This window comes from Pipra filicauda, unplaced genomic scaffold (assembly GCF_003945595.2).
Source record: "Pipra filicauda isolate LSUMZ 115617 unplaced genomic scaffold, ASM394559v2 scaffold57_size4234018_pilon, whole genome shotgun sequence".
Taxonomy (NCBI): domain Eukaryota; kingdom Metazoa; phylum Chordata; class Aves; order Passeriformes; family Pipridae; genus Pipra; species Pipra filicauda.
The window spans coordinates 2,279,432-2,302,435 of NW_024104731.1; the positions used below are offsets into that span (position 1 = coordinate 2,279,432).

The window sequence follows — 23,004 nt, forward strand, 5'->3', positions numbered from 1 at the left end:
TACAATTAGCACTTGGAAAGGTATTTTATACACCAACAAAAGCTTTCACCCCAGCTGTGGCAGTTTTCCAAGAAACTGAATCTCTGTGTAGTAATATAACCTTAAATATACTGTCCAAAATTTCCTGCTATCTGGAACAGGGTCATGTCATATAGACTGTGTTAATTAAAATAATCAAGATATTTTCAATTTAAACTTCTATTATGCAAAAATAATTTAGTGTCCTCTGAAAGACTTCATTAATTGAGGTCAGATCGTAAGTGGAAAACACGAGACTTCTGACCTATAAAAACGTGTTGAGGAAGAGAAGTCTGTGTTAGACTTTTATTTCCAGGGTATAGTTCCTTGCTCCCAGTAGTGGCAAAGCTGCTGTAAAATGAGACATTTAATATTTGAAGGCAAAGAAACTGTCAAATTTATTAAGTATTATTGTTTTTGAAGAAAATGTGACTAATACCCTTGTTATAATTACTTTTTAGAATATACATTTCAGTGCGGGAAAATAGAGGAAGAACTTTAGCAAAGCCCATTTCAAAATGAAAAACCCTGTTAACGAAAATAGAATTGACAAAGAACCCCCAAAACTGTGAAAATGGCTTAAAATACTTTAAAACTCTTTAGATGCTCTCCATGATTTTTTGGGTTTTTACATTTGTAGTTTTTACTACGCAAGGCACAGGAATGTTTATTAACGCATGGGAGGGACTTGGTATAATGTCGTGTTTAGATGTTTCTTTTGACACCTATAGCAAAATTATTTTCCTGTGTTTCTTTATTGTGGGCTTTGAAAGGTGTTACCTTTTAGAGATGAGAATAACACTGTGAGCAGACCTGATCGTAAGTGTTGTGATTGTATGTACCACAAAAATATGACTTTATGTATTGTATGTATAACCAGATTTTAATTTAATCTGCTGATTTTCCTGCTCCCTCTATGCTTGACTGAAATATGAGTCAGAAGTAGGACTGGTGTGGAGAAAATGGGTTCTCATGTGAAGGAGCTGGATAGAATATAACTACCTAAGGAAGTATTTACTATCTTTGTTTTTCCATTTCACCTACACCATATTATTGGGCCTCACTCTACATCTTTTATATTTTTAATTAAAATTTTAACTTCAGTATTATTGGAATGTATTAAAAAGGAAAATTATAAATGGAATTATTTATGAATATGGTGATTTATTTATTGCACACATCAAACAAAATGTCTCCAGAAATAAACAGTTAATTTACTCTTCTGCCAAAGTGTAGTTTCAGTACTTGAAAATAAGTTATTTATTCTATCAATGAACTTGCGGAACTAGACATTGAGTATTTGTATATATGTATTAAATCAAAATTCATTCTTAAAACTGTGTAGTTTTAAAGTCATATGAGAACCATAACTCTCTTAAGCATATGAGTCTTCACTCTTTTACTACCACTGCTTCAATTCCCCTTAATGAAGTTCTTATATTATCTAGAGAGAGAAAAATGAGTAAGTACAATTTATCTATCTGGGTTCTACAAAAATTCTTCTGGAATCATGAAATGAAACACATATGTCAAATGCTGACTGAAATCTCATGTTTTGTGCAGTATACAGTGACTTTGATTTTTTAAACCTGTCAACTGGCACAAGCAGGCAATGAAGCATGCCACACATGAGAAAAATGTCATTAAGTAGACATTAAGCCACATTCAGGAGAGCTAGCACATGGAATTTTCTTTTACTTTTCTGTGCTATAATTTTTTCTTTAAATGGAAATCAGCAGCAACTATATGTCCCTCATGATTACTTTGAGTTAAGAAAAAAATATCCTTCATTGCTGAAAAAGCAAAGGCTATAAAAACAGAAGTTGTATTAAATATTAAAATATTAAAGAAGACATCCTGTATTATACCTCTCTAACTTTGTTCTACCTCTAGAAGTCAATACTAGAGGCTTTAGAGGAAGTTACATACCCTTCTGTGGTGCATAGTTATAACAATAAGAAGTTTGTGGGAAAAGTTTACTTCCAGACCTCGGTATTCTTAGAAGCTGCTGAAATAGGAAATTGATTTTCCCCTCATATTTTTTTCCTCATGATTCATAAAATTGCAGGTTGTATTTTTATTATTCTTATACATGCCTCGTTGTATTTGGAACAATGTTATTCTGCTTTCATAATATTTTGTATACATTAGCTTGGCAGGTAATACAGTGTGTAAAGGAGTTATTTCTTTAAATAACATCTTTCAGAAGCTGCTGAAGTATGATTTTAGGGCAGATATAGGGAAAACAGGCAATATATTTATTTTTATATAATGTTTACAACTAAGCAGACATGAGAGGAAAAACATTGTGGGCACTAAGGATTAGGTATTGGAACAACGATTTCTGCTTATTGAGTACCAGGAGACTTGTACTAAATAGGATATATACTAAAGTCTGAATTGTGGCGCTGGTAGAAGCTGACACAGAAGTAAACCTGAATTCTGGAAATACGGAAAAAATCACAGTAGCACAAGAGTATTCCACCAGAGACAAAATTAACCATTTACCATGCTGATTTGTGTAATTTTCCTCAAGGATCTTTCAATGTCTCGTTTATTGTTTTGCATAAGAACTAAGCTTCCCAATTCTAAAGTGTTTAGTCAAGATGCACTGTGAAGAGGAAAGGGCCAGGATGGGAACTGATGAGCCCCATGCTAGATTCACATTGTTCACATGTGGTTGAACTGACTTTTGAAGTCAGTTCTCAAACTACCTCATCAAACCTCTCTGAGCCTCTCTGCCTTGCTGAGCCCTGATAGTGCTATGTTTGGTGGGAATGCCTTCCCCTGGCCATTCCCACTGCTGCTCAGATTCGGGAAACCTTGCTGACAAACGAAGGATGAAGGGTGTGAGAAATCATGCCGCTCCTCTCTCCTTGCCCCATGACTAGAACTTGGCCAGTGGATCATCTGAGGAGAGTTGAAATGCTTTGCTGCTACTGAGAAAAATGAGAGAGGATACTTCTTGTATGTGGAGTCCTAGAAGTGTTTGCAAACAGTGTGAAGTTTGCAGTCAAATGTAGAATCAAGAGAGAATTCCATCAACTCGGGCTATATTAGCTACTTCAAAAAGTCTGAGTCACTACAAGCATAAAATGTCAAACGAAAGGATTTATGTAGGAGTTGGAATAGTGAAAAACCATGACTTTCTTTAGGAATAAAGGTAAAACAGAGACTGGCTACTAGCTGACACACATTTAAACTTCAAAGTATCTTGAGACTCATTTTATTTGTTTTATTAGGAGAAAATAATGACCTACAAAAAGGCAGAGAAATCCAGTTACTTAATATAGCAATTAGTAATAGTCAGTAATGTAGTAATTAGGAACATAGTATGTTAGAGCAACAAGGAATAAAGTAGGGATAAAAGAGGTAAAAGACCAGATAAAACCTGAAATTTTTGCTGAACAAGCTTATTTAGACTTATAAAGAGTACATCAAATAAACAATTATACAGAACATCAAAGAGGATTTCTCAACTCCACCTCTAATGATTCATATTGATGATAAGACTGAAACTTCCTGCATCATCAGATGCATGTAAAGCTGCAGTTCCCAATAATCAATAATAAGCGTAATTCTCCGTGTTTGGTGTACGAAACTAGTACTATTAGGCATACTAGCATACTGCTTTATGATCTTCTAAACTGATAACAAGACCAAGACAAATTAAACTATGGAAAAGAAGAGTCAAGCACGTGGTCAGTTCATTGGAGTAGTGTAGATGCAGCTGAAATGCTCTTGGAGCGTGCAGACACTGAACAGCTGCAGTTCTTCAGACTGAGACACTTTGATTCAGCAGTGAATCAAGTAACACCTTGTGGGTTACCTGTGTCAGAGAATGTGCAAAAGGTAAGAGCTGTAACACTGGAGGTGGAAGAGGCTGAATCTGAATACCTCAGAAGCAGATCTCAATTCCCATTCTTGCAATATGCAAAAGTGTCCAAGAGCTGCCTTTTTCCTCTGAAACCTGCAGCAAATAGTTGTGTCATTGTTACAGCTACATCTGGTATCCTCTGATTGGTGCTGTTGATTGAAACCTTTGATTTGATGATGTTTTGGGAATGCCCTTGTCTTCTCCTTAAAGATCAAAGCAGAGCAGCAAAGATTGCTAGCAGAAGCACTTGTCACTTTTCTTCTTGAAACCCTTGTGGAGCTGAACAAACATCCAAGCTAAAGAGATGTTGACATCATTGATAATTTACTGCGCATAAGCTGTATTTGATTTATGTTGGGTTTATATTAGCAGTTATTTTAGAGTTTGGGAGTTCTGGGAAGATCATGATATGCCCAGTAATAATTTGATAATTTATAATAATTATGAATATACATTTTTGATCCTTTAATTGTTTCTTACAACTTCTGTTGTGAAGGATGTAAAGAGAAATATTCAAAATATTGGGTACAAAATGGAGGCTTTGTTAGATATCCATATTCCCTCAAAAGAGTGCATAAATTGTTTTGCATACATTTCTATTTAACATACCAGTTAAATTTTAAAAATTTAAATATCTGGATAAAACTTGGAAAGACAAAATAATTAGAATGGACCTTTGCTGAAGAATAATTAAGAAGTCAAAGCTAACATGGATAAGACCACACACAAATATTCAATGTAATAAATTTTTATAGAATACCTGTTCAACTAAGGACCTAACTAGTAGAATTTGATAAATTTACAAATGGGAATATCTGTGTGTAGTTTTATGGGTTCCCTTCATCTTCCCCTTGCCCACTTCTGCTCAAATAAGCTCTTTGCTTCAGGAAAGAAACCAAACACCAATTAGACTAACAAAGAATTTCCCAGGTGAGGAAACTTTTCAGTTATTGACTGTTCCATGTCTTTTGCACTTTCCTATGGAGTAATCAGTATTTGTACTTTTGGGCTGGAAACTTGGTGGCTCAACCAGCTCTCTGGTCTGGAATGACATGTTGTGTCACTCCCAACAGCCTTTGAGTGCTCAGGTTACACAATCAGTCATGCTCATGTGTGATATGTAAGGAATTTTAATTCTCAATGCAGAGTCTCTCTGCCCCATAGTGCTGATAACATTTATATTTCCAATCAAGTATTTTATTGTATTTTTAATATAAAAACTTTGTGGAATGAATTGCTGAAGTTTAAGTTCTGGTTGTTATACGTACAGGATTTAAAGTTCAATTATAAGACTTAAAAATATAGCTAGATGAAATAAATTCAGAATTTTAGAACTAAGCTCTATATACAGGGTAATGTAGAAAGCATATTTTCTTTAATTTCTATTTTATCAGACTGTATTTTGCTGATGTGTTAAAAGTCATTTAGTGACTTTGAATATAGATGTGGATTGCTGTGATTTCTAGTACTTCCTTCTTTAGTCAAAGATGTGAAAATTCTCAGAAAATATTTCTGCTGCTGTCGTTTTTTATTTAACTCAAGCTCTCTTTAATTTATCTTGGCTTTGATGATCTTCTAATTTTTTTTTTTTGATCTTGAGTATCCGTGTCTCTATTAGAAATTTAATGTATTTTAAATGTAATAGTGTGGTTAACAAAAATAACGCAGTTAACAAAAATACTGCGTTCATATATGATATTTGTGGCTGAAATGTAAACATCTGAAAGACTGATACTGGCTGTCTTTATCTGTCAGCAGGTACTTTCTGTTGTCACCCATTTTCTTAGTTTTTGTGTAAGCTTCTATTGCTAATCATATATTTAGAAAGCTGAGGTTAAATACATTATAGAATGTTCTGAAAGTACCTTATAATTTTACAACAAATCTGAAAGAGAAAAAATGACTCCTGAAAGTAAAAAAATAAACCCATCAGTCTATTTTTGCTCTGAATTTTTATTTTTTAATGGAGTCTATTGAAAAAAAAAAGGGCTTTTCAATGGCAGAAAATTATCTTTTTCCATTAAAAAGAAAACACAAAAACCCCTAAGTGTAACACAAGTCTTGTGTTCTACTCTTACAGCAATGAGTTAAATATTCTTTTGCAAAAAGCAAGTATTTTTAAGAAAAAAATTACTTTATCAAACACATATATATCAAATATACAGCAAGACAAAAAGATATACAAAAAGATTTCTGCCAAAGGCAGATTTGATTGAGTATTCACATTTTAAAATCACTTCTATGATATTTTGATCAACTTCCAGCCAGAACAATCACTGCAATTTATTTTAAATCCTTTTATCCTTTTTGTAATAGAAGATATTTTCCTTTCAGAACTGCTTTGTATAGACAATTGAATTGCTAAACTGTTTGTCTTTTGGTTCAGAGTGGCTGTTTTTTCATATTAAACTCAATATTTCTGTCTACAGTTTTTATCTGCATTTAAACTGTAAAATTCCAAGATGCTACTGAATTGAGTAACAATTAATGAGTAACAAATACTGTGGCTATGCTTGAATTAACTATCTAAGTTGTTCTGGAACTGATGTTATGCTGATAATAAATGGGACAATCTACAAAAAACAAGACAAAAATTAACTGGGAAATATGTACTAAATATCTGGATGCCAAAGTGTGACATTCAAAAATAGAGAATATATAAATTTAATTGAATTGCTGCAACAGTCAGGGAACTCTAAGAAATGAGAATAGTAATCTGTGATAACACATATCACACCAAACTGCAGCTTGTGCTACTTAATCCTGTGCCAGGCAGAATAGATGCAAAAAGAATATTATTCACATTTGAAATACAACAAGGGTAGAGCAATGGCTCCATGATAGAAACATGTTTTTTAGATCAATTTGCTAGGCTATTGACCTTGAAACATCAAAGAAAACATGGCACGCACTTAGGATGGACCTGAAGTCTCAGTGCAGCGTCTGTATGGATCCTGCTTAAATGTGTAGGATTCTAAATGAATCATAGAATCATAGAATTGTAGAATGGTTTGGGTTGGAAGGGTTGTTAAAGATCATCTACTCCCAACCTCCCTGCCATGGGGGTTGACTAGGTCAGGTTGCTCCAAGCCCCATCAAGCCTGACTTTGAACACTTCCAGGGATGGGGCATCCACAACTGTTTCAGTGCTTCATCACCCTCACAGTAAATAATTTCTTCCTTATATCTAAATGTACAGTCTTTCAGGGAATAGCCATTACTCCTTGTCCTATCACTACATGCCCTTGTAAAAAAATCCCTCTCCAGCTTTCTTGTAGGCCTGCTTTAGGCACTGAGTGCTGCTAGAAGGTCTCCCTGGAGCCTTCTTTTCTCCAGGCTGAAGAAGCAGAACCTTTGTCTGTCTGCTTCACAGGGGATGGTTCAGAAGGCACCAGGCACTACCAGACTTAGAAGCAGGAGAGCTGGCTGGCCCCTCACCTCACACACCCCCTGCCCTGCCCAGCTCTCCTGCCCTGCAGCAGCTTGAGGAGGTGCTCCTGGGATGGCCACTGGTGTTGCTTCCCGTGGTTCAGCTGGGCATGCCTTAGATGAAGGATTTGCCCAGAGTTTACTGTTTTTTATTTGTAATTCTTACTATAATGTTGAGGCCAGTAAAGTGGTTTTAGCAGTGTGGATGTTTTCTTCACCTCTGGGGGTGCATCTCTTTGTTCAATGGGTTGGTTTTCTTTGATAGCACCCCCAAAATTATCAGTACAAATTTTGCCAGTTTATGAACCTTTTTCCCAACGATAGGTATGTGCTTTTGAGGTATTTTTGCCAGCTGTCATGAAATAAAGTTATGTGTGCCTATTAGATTTTCTTGAGGCATTGTGGGGTTTTGATTTTTTTAAAGTATCTTAATTAAGTAATCTCTTACAGTTAATTTTCATGAATACAGTAGTGACTTTAAGCATCTGTTCTGCAAATACTTCATATGAAGGATTTGGGGAGAGGTAACGCACTGCCATTAATCTGAAAAAGGTGGTTGTGCACAATGGAGCTAATCAAAGAAGGTTCAGTATCTCGGAGTCTCAGCATAGGGAGGTTTTTTGTAAAGCCTTAATGTCTTCAGCAAGACTTCTAGAGAGAATGTAACAAAAACATGAAACTACCTCTGTGTCCTTTCTAACCTCTGGTATTTCTGTCATTTCTGGGAAGTAGACTCTTTGCTTAGAAGAACTAATATTGTTTAGTCTTGGGTAATAGAATATTTTCTTTAGTCATATGTCAGAAGGAATACTATCCTCCTTCTGCAGAGAGAAATCATTGTTTTACAAGAGATTTCACTGACTGTCTGGAATTAGTGAATAATAACAGGAAATAACAAGAAAAAAAAGCAGTTAAAAAATTTAATCCTTCCTTCTGAACAGACTAATGATGTATCCAAACTGTGTTCATTTTTGTTATGCAAAGAGTAATTATTACATCAAACTTATTCCATATTATTATTTCTAGAGTAGAAAATGTAATTTTAATGAAATTTTAAACAATTTAAATAAACAAAAATCTTTTTTTTTTAATTTTACTAAAAGAACATCTTGTCCTAAATATTTGCCTTGAAAAAAAATATATATACACACACATCTCTCTCTCTCTCTATATATATATATATATATTTCATCTAACAACCTCAACTATCATGATGAAAAGATTGGAAATTGTGTTTCTTCCAGAGTCAGATTATGTTGAGAGGAAAAATTAATCTATCATACAGGCAAACATATGCAATTTTGTCCTGAAGTTCAGCTTGTCTTATCACAGTAAAATTTATCTGATATATCCTTTTTCTTCAAACTATGTAAAATCTCTAAAGGATGTTATATTTGTTGCATTATATAGAGCATCTTAGATATGTTAATTTCTGAGAACTAGGATGCGTAATTCTGTTTCTGTTCTCTCTTGAGTGACACATGCAGTCACATAAAGATCAATTCTGATAATTTGTGTACTTCTGCAGTTTAATCTGAAACAACTAGCTAATTAGTAATATCTACAGTTTAGTCAGAATATGATTTCTGAAAACAAAATTCAAAACACTATGACATAGTGTTCTGTATCTAAGAGGCGAAAATGTAAATTCAATTCTGATTAATAGGCTGACTTTCAGTTTCAAGAATTGTGAAAAAGCAACAAACTGTGTTTCCTTTCCCTCATCTCACCTAGTTTCTACTCACATTAGTTTGGGAAATGCAATGCTAATGCTATGCTAAGGAAACACTTGTAAATGAAAATAACTTTAAGGACTTCAATTATTCTAAAAATTCATAGACATTAAAGATCTTCAGAAATGTTTACAGAAGTTTTTGATCCCAGAATAGTACCTGATATATGTACCTGTCTTGCAAAATGATCTAAATTTCTTATACAGTTTCAACTGAATTTTTTGGTTTGTTTCTTTTCCACAAATGTTACATATTACTATCTTAGTGTTAAAGTGGTTTACATGGTGAAGATGAAGTTGTAAGTAATGTTAATAGGTATTACATATTTTCTGTAAAATTGAATTCAAATTAACCTTACAAGTAAGCAAGGAGGTAAATCATTATAGTATTTATAATGAGATATGAGAGACATAAGTAATACATGTTTTCTAATTACTCCCTCTTTGAGAACCGAAACTCAATGACTGAAGAGAAAAACAGAGAGTTCCGTTTTTCTGATCTGTAGAAGCAGTTTGCGTGCTCAGGATCTTCCTGCAGTTTTTTTTCTGCTAGTTGCAATATAATGAGGGTAAAGTTGCTGAGAACATACATTTTAGAGAAAATAATGTCTTCTAAGCAGTTTAAATTGCCTATGGAGGGATGAGGCAATGGTGGTATCTATATCTTGCAGATTTATTTTTCCTTTAGCTAGACGTGGATCATTAGAGAATTTGCAGAAAAGTTATAAGCTGAGCTGATATATTTTTTATTGTACAGGGATCTTCCAAGATATATCCTAATAATCAGTGAAAACAAGAGATTAAGATAAATACTTATGTGACGCCCCCTCAAATCATGCTTGATTTTGGAGGCTATCCTTTGATATCTATGGATTTAAGGACTTAAAAAGTGGAATCATAAATATATAAAGACATATTTATAACCTGTTTTTGAGCAATTGTGTCCTTAGGCACTTCTGCCTACAGAACTCACCAGATGGTCATGTATCAATCCAGCTGTTCTCTTCAGCATGAATTCCTTTGAAGGTGCCGTGTACCAGGACAAATTTGGTGAAAGGCATATTTAAATGTTACATAGCGAAAGTAGGATTAAGGGGAAAGTTCATATCTCTGTTCTCAAGCCATCAGGTATGCTGAAATACTTTACAGGCTTTTGGGGTAAAACAAAATGTAATGAAACAGAAATTCTGTGATAAGAAAAGATGGTTGCCCTATTATTTTTTTTTCCTCTTGTTTTTGTTTTCATGAGACCAAAGGACTGAAAACAAATTATGGAAATGCAATTTTAAATTCAGGTTGATGCATAAAAAATATGCATAAAATGCATATTGTTTGATTTCCTATCTTGCATTTGCAAAGTAACGTCTCAAAGAAACCCAAACACGGTAGAACAATCAGAGATACTAGATGATTTTTTAAAACAGAAATCCTGCCTTGTTACTCTCTTTGAAAAATAAGCTGTTGACTGGATGGCAGGACTGTATGAAGTGCAAGAGATTTTGAGAGCAGTGGTAACAGAAATGGCATGTGAATCACTTAACATAAATACAGGAAGCATGCTTTGATTCAGTTTGTCCAACGTAAGTAGGGTGTACTAGAGTTGGAAGATCAAAAAGGAGCAGAAAAAGAAGAGTTATCACTGAAATTGAACCCACTGAACAAGTGAGTTAACTGTAGGCTCACCAATTAGTCCAACAAACATGAGGAAGTTCACCAGGAAATAAAGCACTGGAGATACCATTAAATGCAATTGCACAGTAAATTGTGAAACCCTGGACACCTGTGTTTTTATAACCACCCTGACTTGAACAGCTCATACTTTTGACATGAACAGTGTCCATGATGCATCTTCAGGAGATTTGACATAGTGTTCTGGATTACTAAAGGATAGCTGATCTCTACTTTAAATACGTTTTCTTCCTTCTATATAAGACTGCCAAGAAGTTATATATGGCAATCAAAAAGATGATGGGGAGTTTGTGAGGTACATGTGAGTTTATTACCTGCCATCATATAGCCAGACTGTGGACCTATTTCACTGAAGTGAAACTTGGTGACTGACTTTGCCCTGTTTTAAATAGCAGTTAAAATTCAGGAGGAGATCAGCAGTATGAAAGGGAACTTGGATGGCAAATGTTTCAAATAAACCTTAGAAAGAGCTTTGTTTTATTTTCCATTTTGTATACTTTCCTAAATTAATATCAGAAAAGGAGGACTTTTTGTTGGCTATCCTTCTACTCTTAATTCTCATTTAAGAGTTCTTTTGAACCTCTTCTTTATTTGCCTTCCTTATGTAGACTCATATTTCTTCAAGATCTTTGCCTTTTTTAAACACTTTTGGGAATATTCTGGCTACAGGAAAGCATTCTGTCGTTCACCTATTACTTGTTCAGGCATGTTGGAATCATCAGATCTTGTAGTAAGGTGAAGTCTATCCACAGGACACATAAGATTTTCTATTCCTTCCAATTTATATAGTCAATTATAGCTGTTTTTCCCTAGCTGTATGCTATACCTGGATCTTGCTTTTGCCTGTCAGAATCAATTAGAACCATAGAAAAGATTGTCTTACTTTACTAATAGAAAGTAGTTATCTTCACTTTTAAAGATGTCGAGTTATGTGGTACATGAGGCATACCACCAAAGGACTCGGTGCTGTAGCCTCTTGGTACTATGAAATGTCATGTCCCGGTGTCCTGTTTCAATTATTTGATGATTTGATGTAGAAGCTCTCTCCATAAGTAGTGACTTTGAGGTAGCTTTTGATGAGAAATTATGAGACACCTGCTTGGTCAGTATTAACTGTATATTTTCACTCAATGTGTAACACATCTTGGATTGCCATTTAAGATTTTTGAGGTGATGCTTATAACTATTCCTCTGTTGGTTTACTTATCTTCATCTTAAACAAGAGGTTTTCACCCACTGTGTTTTTAATAGAGGAGATGGGATTTTAAACAATGTCAATGTGATTTTGAACAGTCTTTAGAATAATGTGGTAACTCTATATATTGCAGCAGAAAGTTTGCCATGCTCTCTTCTTTCAAAATTTTTAAAATTTGGTCCTGAATTAAAGTAAGATTAAATAATAATACTTAGTTCCCTAGACTTAATGAAGCTATCTTTGTGAATTAATTCTGCATTAATAACAGCTTGATTTCAGTGCAGATGCTAGTGTGGTTGAAATTAGAGGTTGCCTTATATTTCAAAAGTCATATTGTATGAAAAAAACCATCAGAGTAAAAGACTATCTAGTGACATAAGACAGTTTTGAAACCGACTACAGGAAGATATTTGTTTTGTAAGAAGAGAAATTTTTTGACAAGCTAATTCTCAAGCTCACTAAATGACCCAAATGCCCAAGAGCTGCCTTACTGCTTCCTAATTTACCAAATATTTACAGGTTCTGTAAGTTCTCTTGATGTAATGTCAGAATATTTTCTAGTGCTGTCCTATATTTATTTAATATGTGCACATTAGGAGTTCTTAAAAAAATGTCACCATATGCCAGCATATGTGAAGTGCATGATTTTTTGTCTTTTGATTTGACTTGCCTCCAGACTACTTCCTTCTAGATTTCCAGTTGTCATGATACATAGACATGATACATTGGTGGCTTCTGCATTACTGCTGCACTTGCAGTTTCTTCTTCAGCTCCTGGATCACCCTGACCCATGGGATGACAGACTAATTTGGGTTGGAGGGCACCTCAGGAACTGTTTCTTGCGTGCCCTAGCAGGGGTCGGAAGTAAGGTCAGCTGTGAGATCAGTACAAGTTGCTCAGGGCTTTACCCAGTAAGGTCTTGAAAACATTCAAGGAAACTGCACAACTTCTCTGGGCAACTTGATCCATTGCTTCACTGTACCTCTTGTAAAAATGTGCCTACTTACACTGGTCAGAGCTGCTTGTGAATGGCTCTGTCTTTTTTACATCTTCTCCTGTATGATCTGATAAACTGCTGTTAGATACTCCTATAGCCATCACTTCTCCTGGCAGAACAAGCCCAACTCCCTCAGCCATCTTAGTGGCCTTCCAATAAACTCAATCTAGTTTATTGATGTCATTGTTGTACTTTGGGCCTCAAAACTGGTTTACAATACTGTAGATGTGAGCTAATGACTGCTGAGTAATCACTCTTGATCTACTCATTATATTCAAGTCAGTATAACCAAGGCTACCCCTCTTTGCTGTCAAGGCCCACTGCTGACTCAATCTCTTTCCTTGTTCAGTTTTCCTTCATTAATTTAGCAGTAGGATGCTGTTTGCTTAATCCCATAGTGAAACCAAGTTTTAGGAACTCCTTTGTAAGACTACATATGTGAGCACTTGTTAGTGAAATGGATAAAATAGATGGCACATAACCACAAAGATGTGAGAACTTTTGAAGTAGGCTCTTTTCACATGTTCAGTAAAAATATGGATATTCATTTTTGCTGATATGTCAATTGGTGGCCTAACTTTACTGTAAATTATGATGGTTTAGAAGGTGGGTTTTGCAAATCAGGTTTTGCAAATCAAGTTTTGCAAAACAGTCAGTTCTTTTTATCCAAGGTAGAAGTGGATTGGAATGTTCTGACTAATGAGGAAAAAAATTATGCATGATAAGGAATGGGAGTGAGAAATGGATATATAGAGAGTCACTTTACATCCAGCTAGATTTACTGGTCCAGGCACTGTACTGCTCCTAATTAAAAACTTCATATGTAGCTCTCTCTTTTATGTTAATGCAAGCCAAGAATGCCAAGAGTGCAATAGAACCAGGCTCATGAGATCAAAGGGTGTTTAATACAAAGCAAGAACTGGCTGAGAGTTGGAACAGTTCTGGAGAACAGAGTTGCAACATTGCAAATAGGACTCATCAGAAACAAAATATAGGGTTAAAGAAGCATGACCCAAGATTTAGAAATAAAAAGAAGGAAGATGGGATAGGATGCAGGACTACAAAGCAAAAGCCAGGATCAGCATTCAAGAATGAGTCTAAGGTAGAACTGACTGTAACTCCATGTTGAATAGCTCAAGGCAACTGTGGAGCTCATTATATGCCTCACACGAGAGCAGTTCAAGAATTAATCTCTTCAGGGACAGTCCTTATATCTCCCAGGGGACACCTGTATGCCGTGTGATAGCTAAAACAGTGCTGGCAGAGGCAGACCTGGCTAGCTGTATCTCAAGTGCCTTGATGGATCTTGACAAGATTGACAAATGTAAGCACCACAGATAGCAGAGTTAGCTAAGGATGAATTACAGGCAAGGGCATCATAGCCTTCATCTTGGTTTGTGTGTATGCAAACTGCAGATATTCTTTCTGTGTATTCATTTGTATACGGTATTTTGTAAAAATGTCTCTGAATGTTTTACTTTATGTAAATGTAATGTCATTGTTGCAATTATTACTAAGTATTTGGTTTTCCTTTTAATGGCAGACTTCATTAGGCAGCCATTAACAAAGGTTTTAGAAAGAATCAAACAATCAAATAACATTCATTGAAATGATGTGTGGTAACTAAAATTTGCAATGCCTTTAGAGGCTGTGAACTTGTACCAAAAGCTACATTTGAAATTATAGAACATTTCATACAATTGCTGTGCTCTGGCTGCTCAAGAGCTTTTGTCAGTGAGGCAAAGAACTATTGAAATAGTCCAGAATGCTTTTTTAATATTCTGGACAATTGTCAGAAACATCTTCCCAACATTTTGATCAGTAAAAACATTGACCAGATTTGCATGTCCCTATGTAAATGCTAGCAAATAAAAACTGATGAGTAGACTATAAAAAAAAAAAAAAAAGAAAAATGATGATAAGATAGAAAGATGGTTAGAAATCACTGACAATTTCAACTGCCTGGACAGCTGCATGACTATATAGTCCAAGATGGAAGACTGGTAACAATAGATTAAAGCAACATGAAACACTTTAAAACTCCCTTTGAATTAGAAGTTCCAAAACAGTTTCTTTGCAGAAATAAGAGCATCAGTATCAGAGGAGCTGTTGCTCTATGTGGCTTTTCAGCCACATAGACATATTGATAGTTCACCAAGAGGTAAAAATGTTTGTGAGGGTTGTTGTATAAGGAAGCAGAGCAGGTATTTGCTTTTCAGCTTTAATAAGTATGAATTCATCACTACAGGACAGTAATCTCTTGCAGTGAAAAGACACAGGCACTAACACCTAACTATCCTTTTGTTAAGGTCTCCAGCTGATTATTTTACTAATGCAGAGGAAAATGATCTTGGAAACTTTAGAACTTGTTTGATAGAATCCATAATAATGCAATTTTTCTCATTCTTCAACATGACAAAATAGGACAAAATCATCTTACTATTAAAAATACAAAAGCATCTTTTAATCAACCCCTCTGCTTGCAGGAGAATTCCTATTATTGAAACAGCTTGAAGACTCTGAGTATTGTTACTGCTTTATGGGTCATAAAGTCCAGAATGCTGCCTATATTGTATGACTCTTGACTGGGTTGGAAATGAAAATTTAACCTTATTCCAGCAAAAGAGGCATATATTTCCAGCACGAGGAAAAACAGGAGACAATTTTCCTTCTGCTGTGGCTGGTATTTAAAAAACAAAAAAATGTGAAAGAAACTTTTTAATTAACCTGCGTGATGGGCAGGTACATGTCAACACAGCCTGGGCCTCCTAATTGTCCATACCAGGGGAGCTATGGAGCTCCCTTATTGTCCATGTTTTCTCCTGAGGGAAATGGGAGTACACAGGACAGCTGCTGGAGCTGATGATCCAAATCTGTGGCCATGCTGCAGCCTGAATCCAGCCATGGAGGCTGCAGTTCCCTGGCTGTGTGCATTCAGATGGCACAAACCCTACATCACAGAATGTAGGGATGGCAGTAGAGAGGGATGGTATCAGTGTTTCAGATATAATTGGTGGATGGCACTTGGTTAAAAATTGTATTTTCAATCCAGTAGTTGATCTTCTCATACAGTTGGTGACATTTAGAAAAAAAAAAAGTGAAATATGCAAAAAGAAAGAAAGGAAGTATGTGACATATATGAAGATGTGATGCCTTGGGGCAACTTTAGCCACACAAATACTGAAAAAGCAATAGCACAAAACTGAATAAATTGTTACATTTTACAGTCACAGTATATGACATGAAAGAACTGAATACTTTTTAAAAATCAATTTTTGCACAATGGAAATGCCATTTTACTTTTGAGGCAGGCAGCAAAAGAGCACTTCAGAAATGGCTGTATATAGAATTGCAATTTAAGAAACAGATGCAAAACTGAAATGCCAGCATGGCTTCTGTCAGAGAAGCAGTATGATTCCCTTAGTCTTCTGTGCTGCAGTTATTGAAACACTAATATGCAATACACTACTGTAATCCATTTCCTAAACAAAATTAAGTCAGATATAAGGTCAAAAGTAGACCTTATCAGCAGAATAAAGAGCAATTTGCAGCAGAACTAATGAATGAATATGAGATATCTGAGCTTCGTCCAGCAAGAAAGACAATTTAATTTCACTTTACTAGATGTTACTGTGGTAGGCAGCTAGCAGATGCCAAGACTGTAACTCAGACAATGGATAAATAAAATCTTAAAAAAATATTTTATATTCAGATATTCAGATTTAATTAAAGGTTCAATTATACTTCCCAATTTTCAACCTAAAATATCCTGAAGCTGTAAGGGTCACATAATATTTCTGTACCGTCTGACCCAATTAAAAACATTTGATGGGAAGTACCTCTACATACAACTGAGAAAAAAAGAGACAAGGTAATGATTTGATGATCGTTTTTCACATTATATTTCTTAAATTATTTACCTTTAAGTGTTTTTCTTGCCAAAGCAATTTTCAATCTTCACTTATATATTACTAGATTATTACTATTACATTGACTTTAAAAAAAAAAAAAAACCAAACAACCAAACCATGATAAGTTTGTTCTATTTATGGAAAAGTTTGATTTGTTATATACAGCACATTGCTATGAAAAGTATATTTTAAGAACTGACATTCCCCAGGTGTGGAAATGAAACAGAGAAAATCAAAACCATAGGTTTTTGAAACTTTATGTACTGCAGAGTGACTCTGTAGAATAACTTTGTGGAATGCTGATACAGTTTGCCACTTTATGTTGCTTGCATTTATTTCATTCAGAAGGGCTCATTTCCATAGACTGCTGGGCAAGATCAGTGTGGGATCTGCAGGCTGAGGTCTGTTATTCTATGAATCATCACAAGTAATTATCTATCCCCTAATTGCAACAATTCCATCAATGATTTACGTCTGACACTGTGGCCCACCTTACTTCCCCAGAGGAGGGCCATGCTGTGCCTGCCGTGCTGGCGATGTGCCTGGCCCGGGGTCAGTAACCACTGTCAGTACGACAGATGTTCATACAGGCATTTACATCTCGGCTGTACATTAGCTTGGTGGGAGCCAATGGCAGTGTATCCTTGTCAGCAAAGGGCTTGGCATGGCAATTACATCTGCCTGGGAGCCTTGGCCAGTGCTGGAGGCCTGAGGGCAGCTCTGCGTTGCCTTTCCATAGTGTGTGGTGGTAGCCCAGTAAGCCAGGCTGTACTTCCCAGTCTTGGTAGCTTTAGGCTAAATCAACGCAAACTGCTTTCACAACTTTGTCTTCAATGCAAAATGATCACAGGGAAGGTTAGGTGGGGGGAATGGAATAGCTACAATCAGTATATACACATTTAACTTGGCATAATTATTTTCTTCTTCTCTGAAGGGCTATGTAGCTCTTTTAAAAGGACTTGCTGAAAAAGAAAATGCTTTTATTCTGGTATAATGTTCAGCTGTCTCTGATGATCAGGATAGCTGCTTAATCATTCCTTTTATGTTCTCAAATGAATATATCAGTTATAATATGTACTGTGTCCTTTATCAAGTAAATGGTATCAATAAAACCAGTCAGTAAATATTACAACTTTTGAATGTTATAATCACAAAGATACTTTGTGAGTTTATGGGTGGCTAAGTGCACTTTCACACATAAAGGTTGGGGAGGACTTGAGTGTTTGTTGATGAACACAAATACCATAAATTAGCACAGATCAGGAAAACAGCTGCAGAATGTAAAACCGTTTTCGTAAGTGTGGAGTTCAGGCTGTGCTTGGTCACTTTCTGCAGCAGGGGTACAGTCTAACCTGCATGAGCATTTTTTCTTGTTTTTATTTAATTTCCCTGTCTTGAAATGAGCAAAATAATTTACTAGTTCTAAGCATAAAAATAATTTATGATGAATAGGCACTGAAATGTTATTCTGAAATGCAATTGAGATACTGCACAATCTTTCAGAATATTTCCCAGTTTAACATTCCTTGTAAGAGAACAGAAACAAATTTTCTGTGTACTTCATGAAAGACAGTTCTAAAACTATAAAAAAGCACCAAATTTCATAACCAAACCTTGTCTTCTGCAGTACTGCACAGATCTTCCACTTTTTTTTTCTTCAGATGGCTGAATGATGTTGCTACCCCCAAAATTTCAACAAGCCACTGATGTGTTAGGCACATTATTTTCTCCCCTTGTTTTCTATCAGTCCTGTCTGTTCTGCTCTTCATATATTTCCACACTGTCTTATTTCTAAACCATTACCTTGTGTTCATTGACAATTCATGCTGCAGTACTATTTTTCTGAAAAGATTATCAGTAGTAGCCATCAGATTTCTGTATACACAGAAATGTCTGTATATGAAGAGAAGAGGGAAAAATATCTTTCTGCTATTTATTATATTTGTATATAGTGCAGTGCAGAGTGGCACAGACTTAATTTAGAGCTAATGTGTAAGAAGGACAAATAGCCATCATATTTTGTTCAGATCTAACCTGTATACCACTGCACAATACTGTACGTTGTGTGGGCTTACTGATAATCACCAGTCACCTGACAGTTCCATGTTCGGTATTTACTGTTAATAAGCTCAAATACCTTTGTAATCCTTTAGTTTCTGAGGCACATGTACATTTTCCCTACAAATTATCTCTAGTCCTGTCCCATCCTTTCAGGTTTCCCAGCACAGCAGTTCAGTTTGCACAGCTACATCATCGCTTTGTCTTTTGATTTGATATTCTCATCTACCTATTTACTTGGGGAAAAAAAATTAGCATTTGTCAATTAGAAGTTCTTGTAAACAGGCTAGGCCCCAAAAGAGACACGTACTCTATAGATAGCATGCAGCACATTCTGTCTTGTGTTTAATCTTTCATGAGCTCAGCAATCATAGGCAAGTCACTAATCTCTCTGCTTTCCTTTCTGCACTGGTGAAACAGTTGTGGTAAGAATATTCAATGATGGTTTAGATGTCTTTGCTAAGCTTTGTGAAACTTTTGAATGTGCTGGAAGTTTTGCACAAGTCACTCTATGGTTGAACCTGAGGAGCTAATTACTTGAATGGGATAGCAAAGCAAGTAAAATTAATAGAAACCAAGACATAACATATTCTATATCAGTTAAAAACTTCATTATAAAAGTTCAGGCAATGTAGTGACTAAGGCAGTTTAGATAGCATCAGGGACCAGCTCCACAGCTGATTTGTGGTAGCGTGTCACTGACAACATCTGTATCTTTGTCCTTTCCCTCTTGCAGTATCGGTCAGGGCGGGATCCTCATCGAGGCTCAGACAATGTTTCCAATAAGTCTTCTGACAGCGATGTCAGCGATGTCTCCGCTGTGTCACGGACAAGCAGCGCTTCACGTTTCAGCAGCACAAGCTACATGTCCGTCCAGTCTGAGCGTCCAAGAGGAAACAAGAAAATAAGGTGAGCACAATGACCTGTAGTGCCAGCTACAGCTGTGTAATTTGTGTAACTGAACACTTATTGATATGTGTATTTGAAATTAACATTTTGCCTAGAATGAAATTTGCAGGGAATTTCCAAAATACTGGTTTAAACTTCTTTTGCTTTTTATGCTTTTTGAAGTCTTCACGGAATTTGTTTTTAGCCAAGTTTTGTCATCTTGGGTTATGTAACATACACTAAAATAACAAAGATATGCTGTCAGCAAGCATTGGACACACTTAGATTTACACTTTCTGAAAACCGTTTTGTAAAATAATATGGCTGAAAACACAGTTTAACTGGAAAATTTGTGCCAGCAGAGGTATCTTGTTTTCCTTTTAAATAGAGCTGCTGAACTTTGATAGACCTGTTCAATTTATTTAATACTTACACTAATCCAATTTAGGTGTACACTGTAAGTGTACAACTCTTGAACTGCTCTTCAACAAGACATACGTTGTGTATCTGTGACCAAATCACAGTATGTTCTTTGTCTGCACCTTGTGTGCACTCCAGAAGCTTTGGCTTTCACTTGATGCACAAGTGAAAGATAATTTTTCTTGAAGGTGCAACCCACCTCCATCACCTATATTAATTCTCAGAAAATTGTCCTCTTGAGAGAAATAGTGTGTTTGAAAAAATTGTTTAAGCGTCTGCTTATATGAGCGTTGTTAGGACCATATTGTTTCTTTCACACAGTTCTGTATACATTTCTAAATGTGATGTGTTGCCATGCTTATTTGTGTTGCTTATTTGAAGAAGGACTTACTTTCTGCTAGGAAAATGTTCCTAGAGCCTAGAAAGATCTCTAGTTTAGGTTGGACCCTTAGCCAGCATGATTTACCTTATGACTGTTTCCATCCTTTAGTTTTTATTTCATTTCTTTTGCGTTTCCTTTTTTCATGCATGCTCTTCTCCATGACCTTAACTTTAATTTATTGTTTTCTTTTTTTTTCTTTTTGCATGCCTTTTTCAATTTTTGTTGACCTCAGAAGGACAAGGGATATAGAGGGAAAAAAAGAGGGAGGGCTGGAAGGGGATGAACAAGATGAAGTATTTCCTGAGGAGGAAGAAAAAGTGGAGGAGGAGGAGGAGGCAAAAGCAAAGGAGCAAGAAATTAATGAAAAAGGGGAAGGGCAAGAGGTGACAGAAAACTGTGATAAGGAGGAAATCAAAGAATCAGGGCATGATGAAAAAGCTCAAGAAGACCAAGCTGAGGAAGGGAAAGAGGATGACAGGTAAAATATACTTCTGTTTCTATAGACCTATTTTTCTGCCTCCAAGACCCTATTTGTCTTTCCTTTTTATTCCTTTTGCTTGCTTATTGCCTATGCTCTCTGCTGCTTTTTTGTTTTGTTTTGCTTTCTGTCATGATGCTTTCATATTTAATTAAGTTTCACTCTCAACTTCAATGAGCTTGTTATGCATACCAAATGATGCAGCACACCAACTTGACTCATTAATATGCATGCAACTACAGCATACTATTTTTTAAATTGGTTTAGACCACAATTTGGTTTTGACTATAATAAACAGTAGGAATTGTAGAATTCCTTATTGTATTTCATGCTTGAATTATCATTTCAGGGAAAATCTTTTGTTGAGTGATATCTCATCAATATCAAAATTACTTTCATTTATGGCCATACTAAAGAAGACAATATAGATTTTTAATTTTTTTTACTAATCCTCTTTGGATAGATTGATAAACTGTGCATAGTGATTGACAATCAGTGTCAAAGCCGTGTCTTCCTATTTTCTTTCATTTGTTCACTGTGAATAACAGTCAAGCATTGCTGTATGGTGGAGTGGTCATGCACCTCTGCTGCTGTATTGTATCCAGAAACATTTCAGCACAACTGCCTCTGGTTTTATCAGATAATATTCTAGAATTATACATTTTACAATGAGTCCTTAAAACCATATAAATTTATGACATTTTGTATTGCAAAATCCATGTAAATTGCATTGAGAGAAATACAATATTTCTTCTTTATTCATTAGCAAAAAATGAGTTTCAGATTTGATGAATATTCTTGAAACCCTTCTCACACAAGAATGGCAGAAAATCTCAGAAAAATATACTTTCTTTTATCTTGCCAATTCTAAACTACCTCTAAATAACTTATGCCTGTAAAACTCTGTTCATATACATTAGGGTAAGCACAGAGCACTCTATGGAAATCCACTCTCTTTCTTTGCTACCAGCTTATATGTGTACATGCGGGGGCTGCTCATAATCACTTCATCATCAAAAATTACCTTGTTAAGGATAAGTCATACCTCTTGATATTACTGTTCTTATATACTTTATGAATAATGGTAATAGTCACACTAAGGTCTTCAATCTGCTGAGATCATAGTTGGGTTCAATGTAACTTAAATGACCATGAAGACAGATACCCATCACAATTCATCCCATGACTATTTTAAAGAGTACCTCAGCACAATAAACTGCATTAGCTTTTGGAGCACTGGAGCACATTAAATCAATTCATCTTTTTTGGCAGAAGTAGCTGCAGCATCAGATTTTTCTTCATTAAACCTTGTAAAACTAAACCTTGGCATATGGTTGACCTATAGGGAAATCATAATTGCGTTCCTTCTTGGCAACACATGTTAGTAAACAGAAAGCATCACTCAAACTTTGCTGTTGAGTATTCAGTATTCACAGTTCCCTGACATTATTTCTTATTCCAGCTCCCTGATGATATCAGGGACAAAAAATAATAATTAACAATTTTTACTGCAGGTAATCTGTTTAAGACTTCCCTAAATCTTAACCTCCATTTTTTAAAATATCAATCCTAAGCATTAATTCTGATACTCACAGTAGTTTTATCATGTGAGTACACAGCAATTATAATCACAGAGCACGATTTCACTGTTGAAATACTGTAGAAAAACACAATCTCTGTTTCAAGCACATAGAGTCTATATCACGAAATAACGTATGAGTTCAAAAGGGGAAGCACAGAAGAACTAAGAGATGTTCCACATGACAGAAGATAGTTACAGAAGATAGTTACAACACTGGGTTAGGGACATCTTGACAATAGAGAATGCTAAGGGGAGATTTGACCAAAGAAAACAAGATGACTTTGTGACTGTTTCTAGAGAGGTCTTTTCATGCATTCCAGGTAATGAGGAGAAAACATGAGGTGCTTA

General features: G+C 35.5%; 1 protein-coding gene across 39 annotated transcripts in view; it reads left to right on the forward strand.

Moving 5' to 3' along the window:
• Positions 1 to 23,004, forward strand: part of RIMS2 (regulating synaptic membrane exocytosis 2) — a 458,893-nt gene that overhangs the window by 364,728 nt on the left and 71,161 nt on the right. For 26 of the 39 annotated variants that reach the window (XM_039387624.1, XM_039387618.1, XM_039387621.1 and 23 more), the window contains one exon: positions 19,643 to 19,815. The exons of 12 other annotated variants lie outside the window; for them this stretch is intronic. In XM_039387624.1, coding sequence (XP_039243558.1) covers positions 19,643 to 19,815 — 173 coding nt within the window. Of the gene's footprint in view, positions 1 to 19,642; positions 19,816 to 20,784; positions 21,075 to 23,004 lie in introns of those variants that run through there. One more of the 39 variants, XM_039387635.1, reaches the window with a different exon arrangement.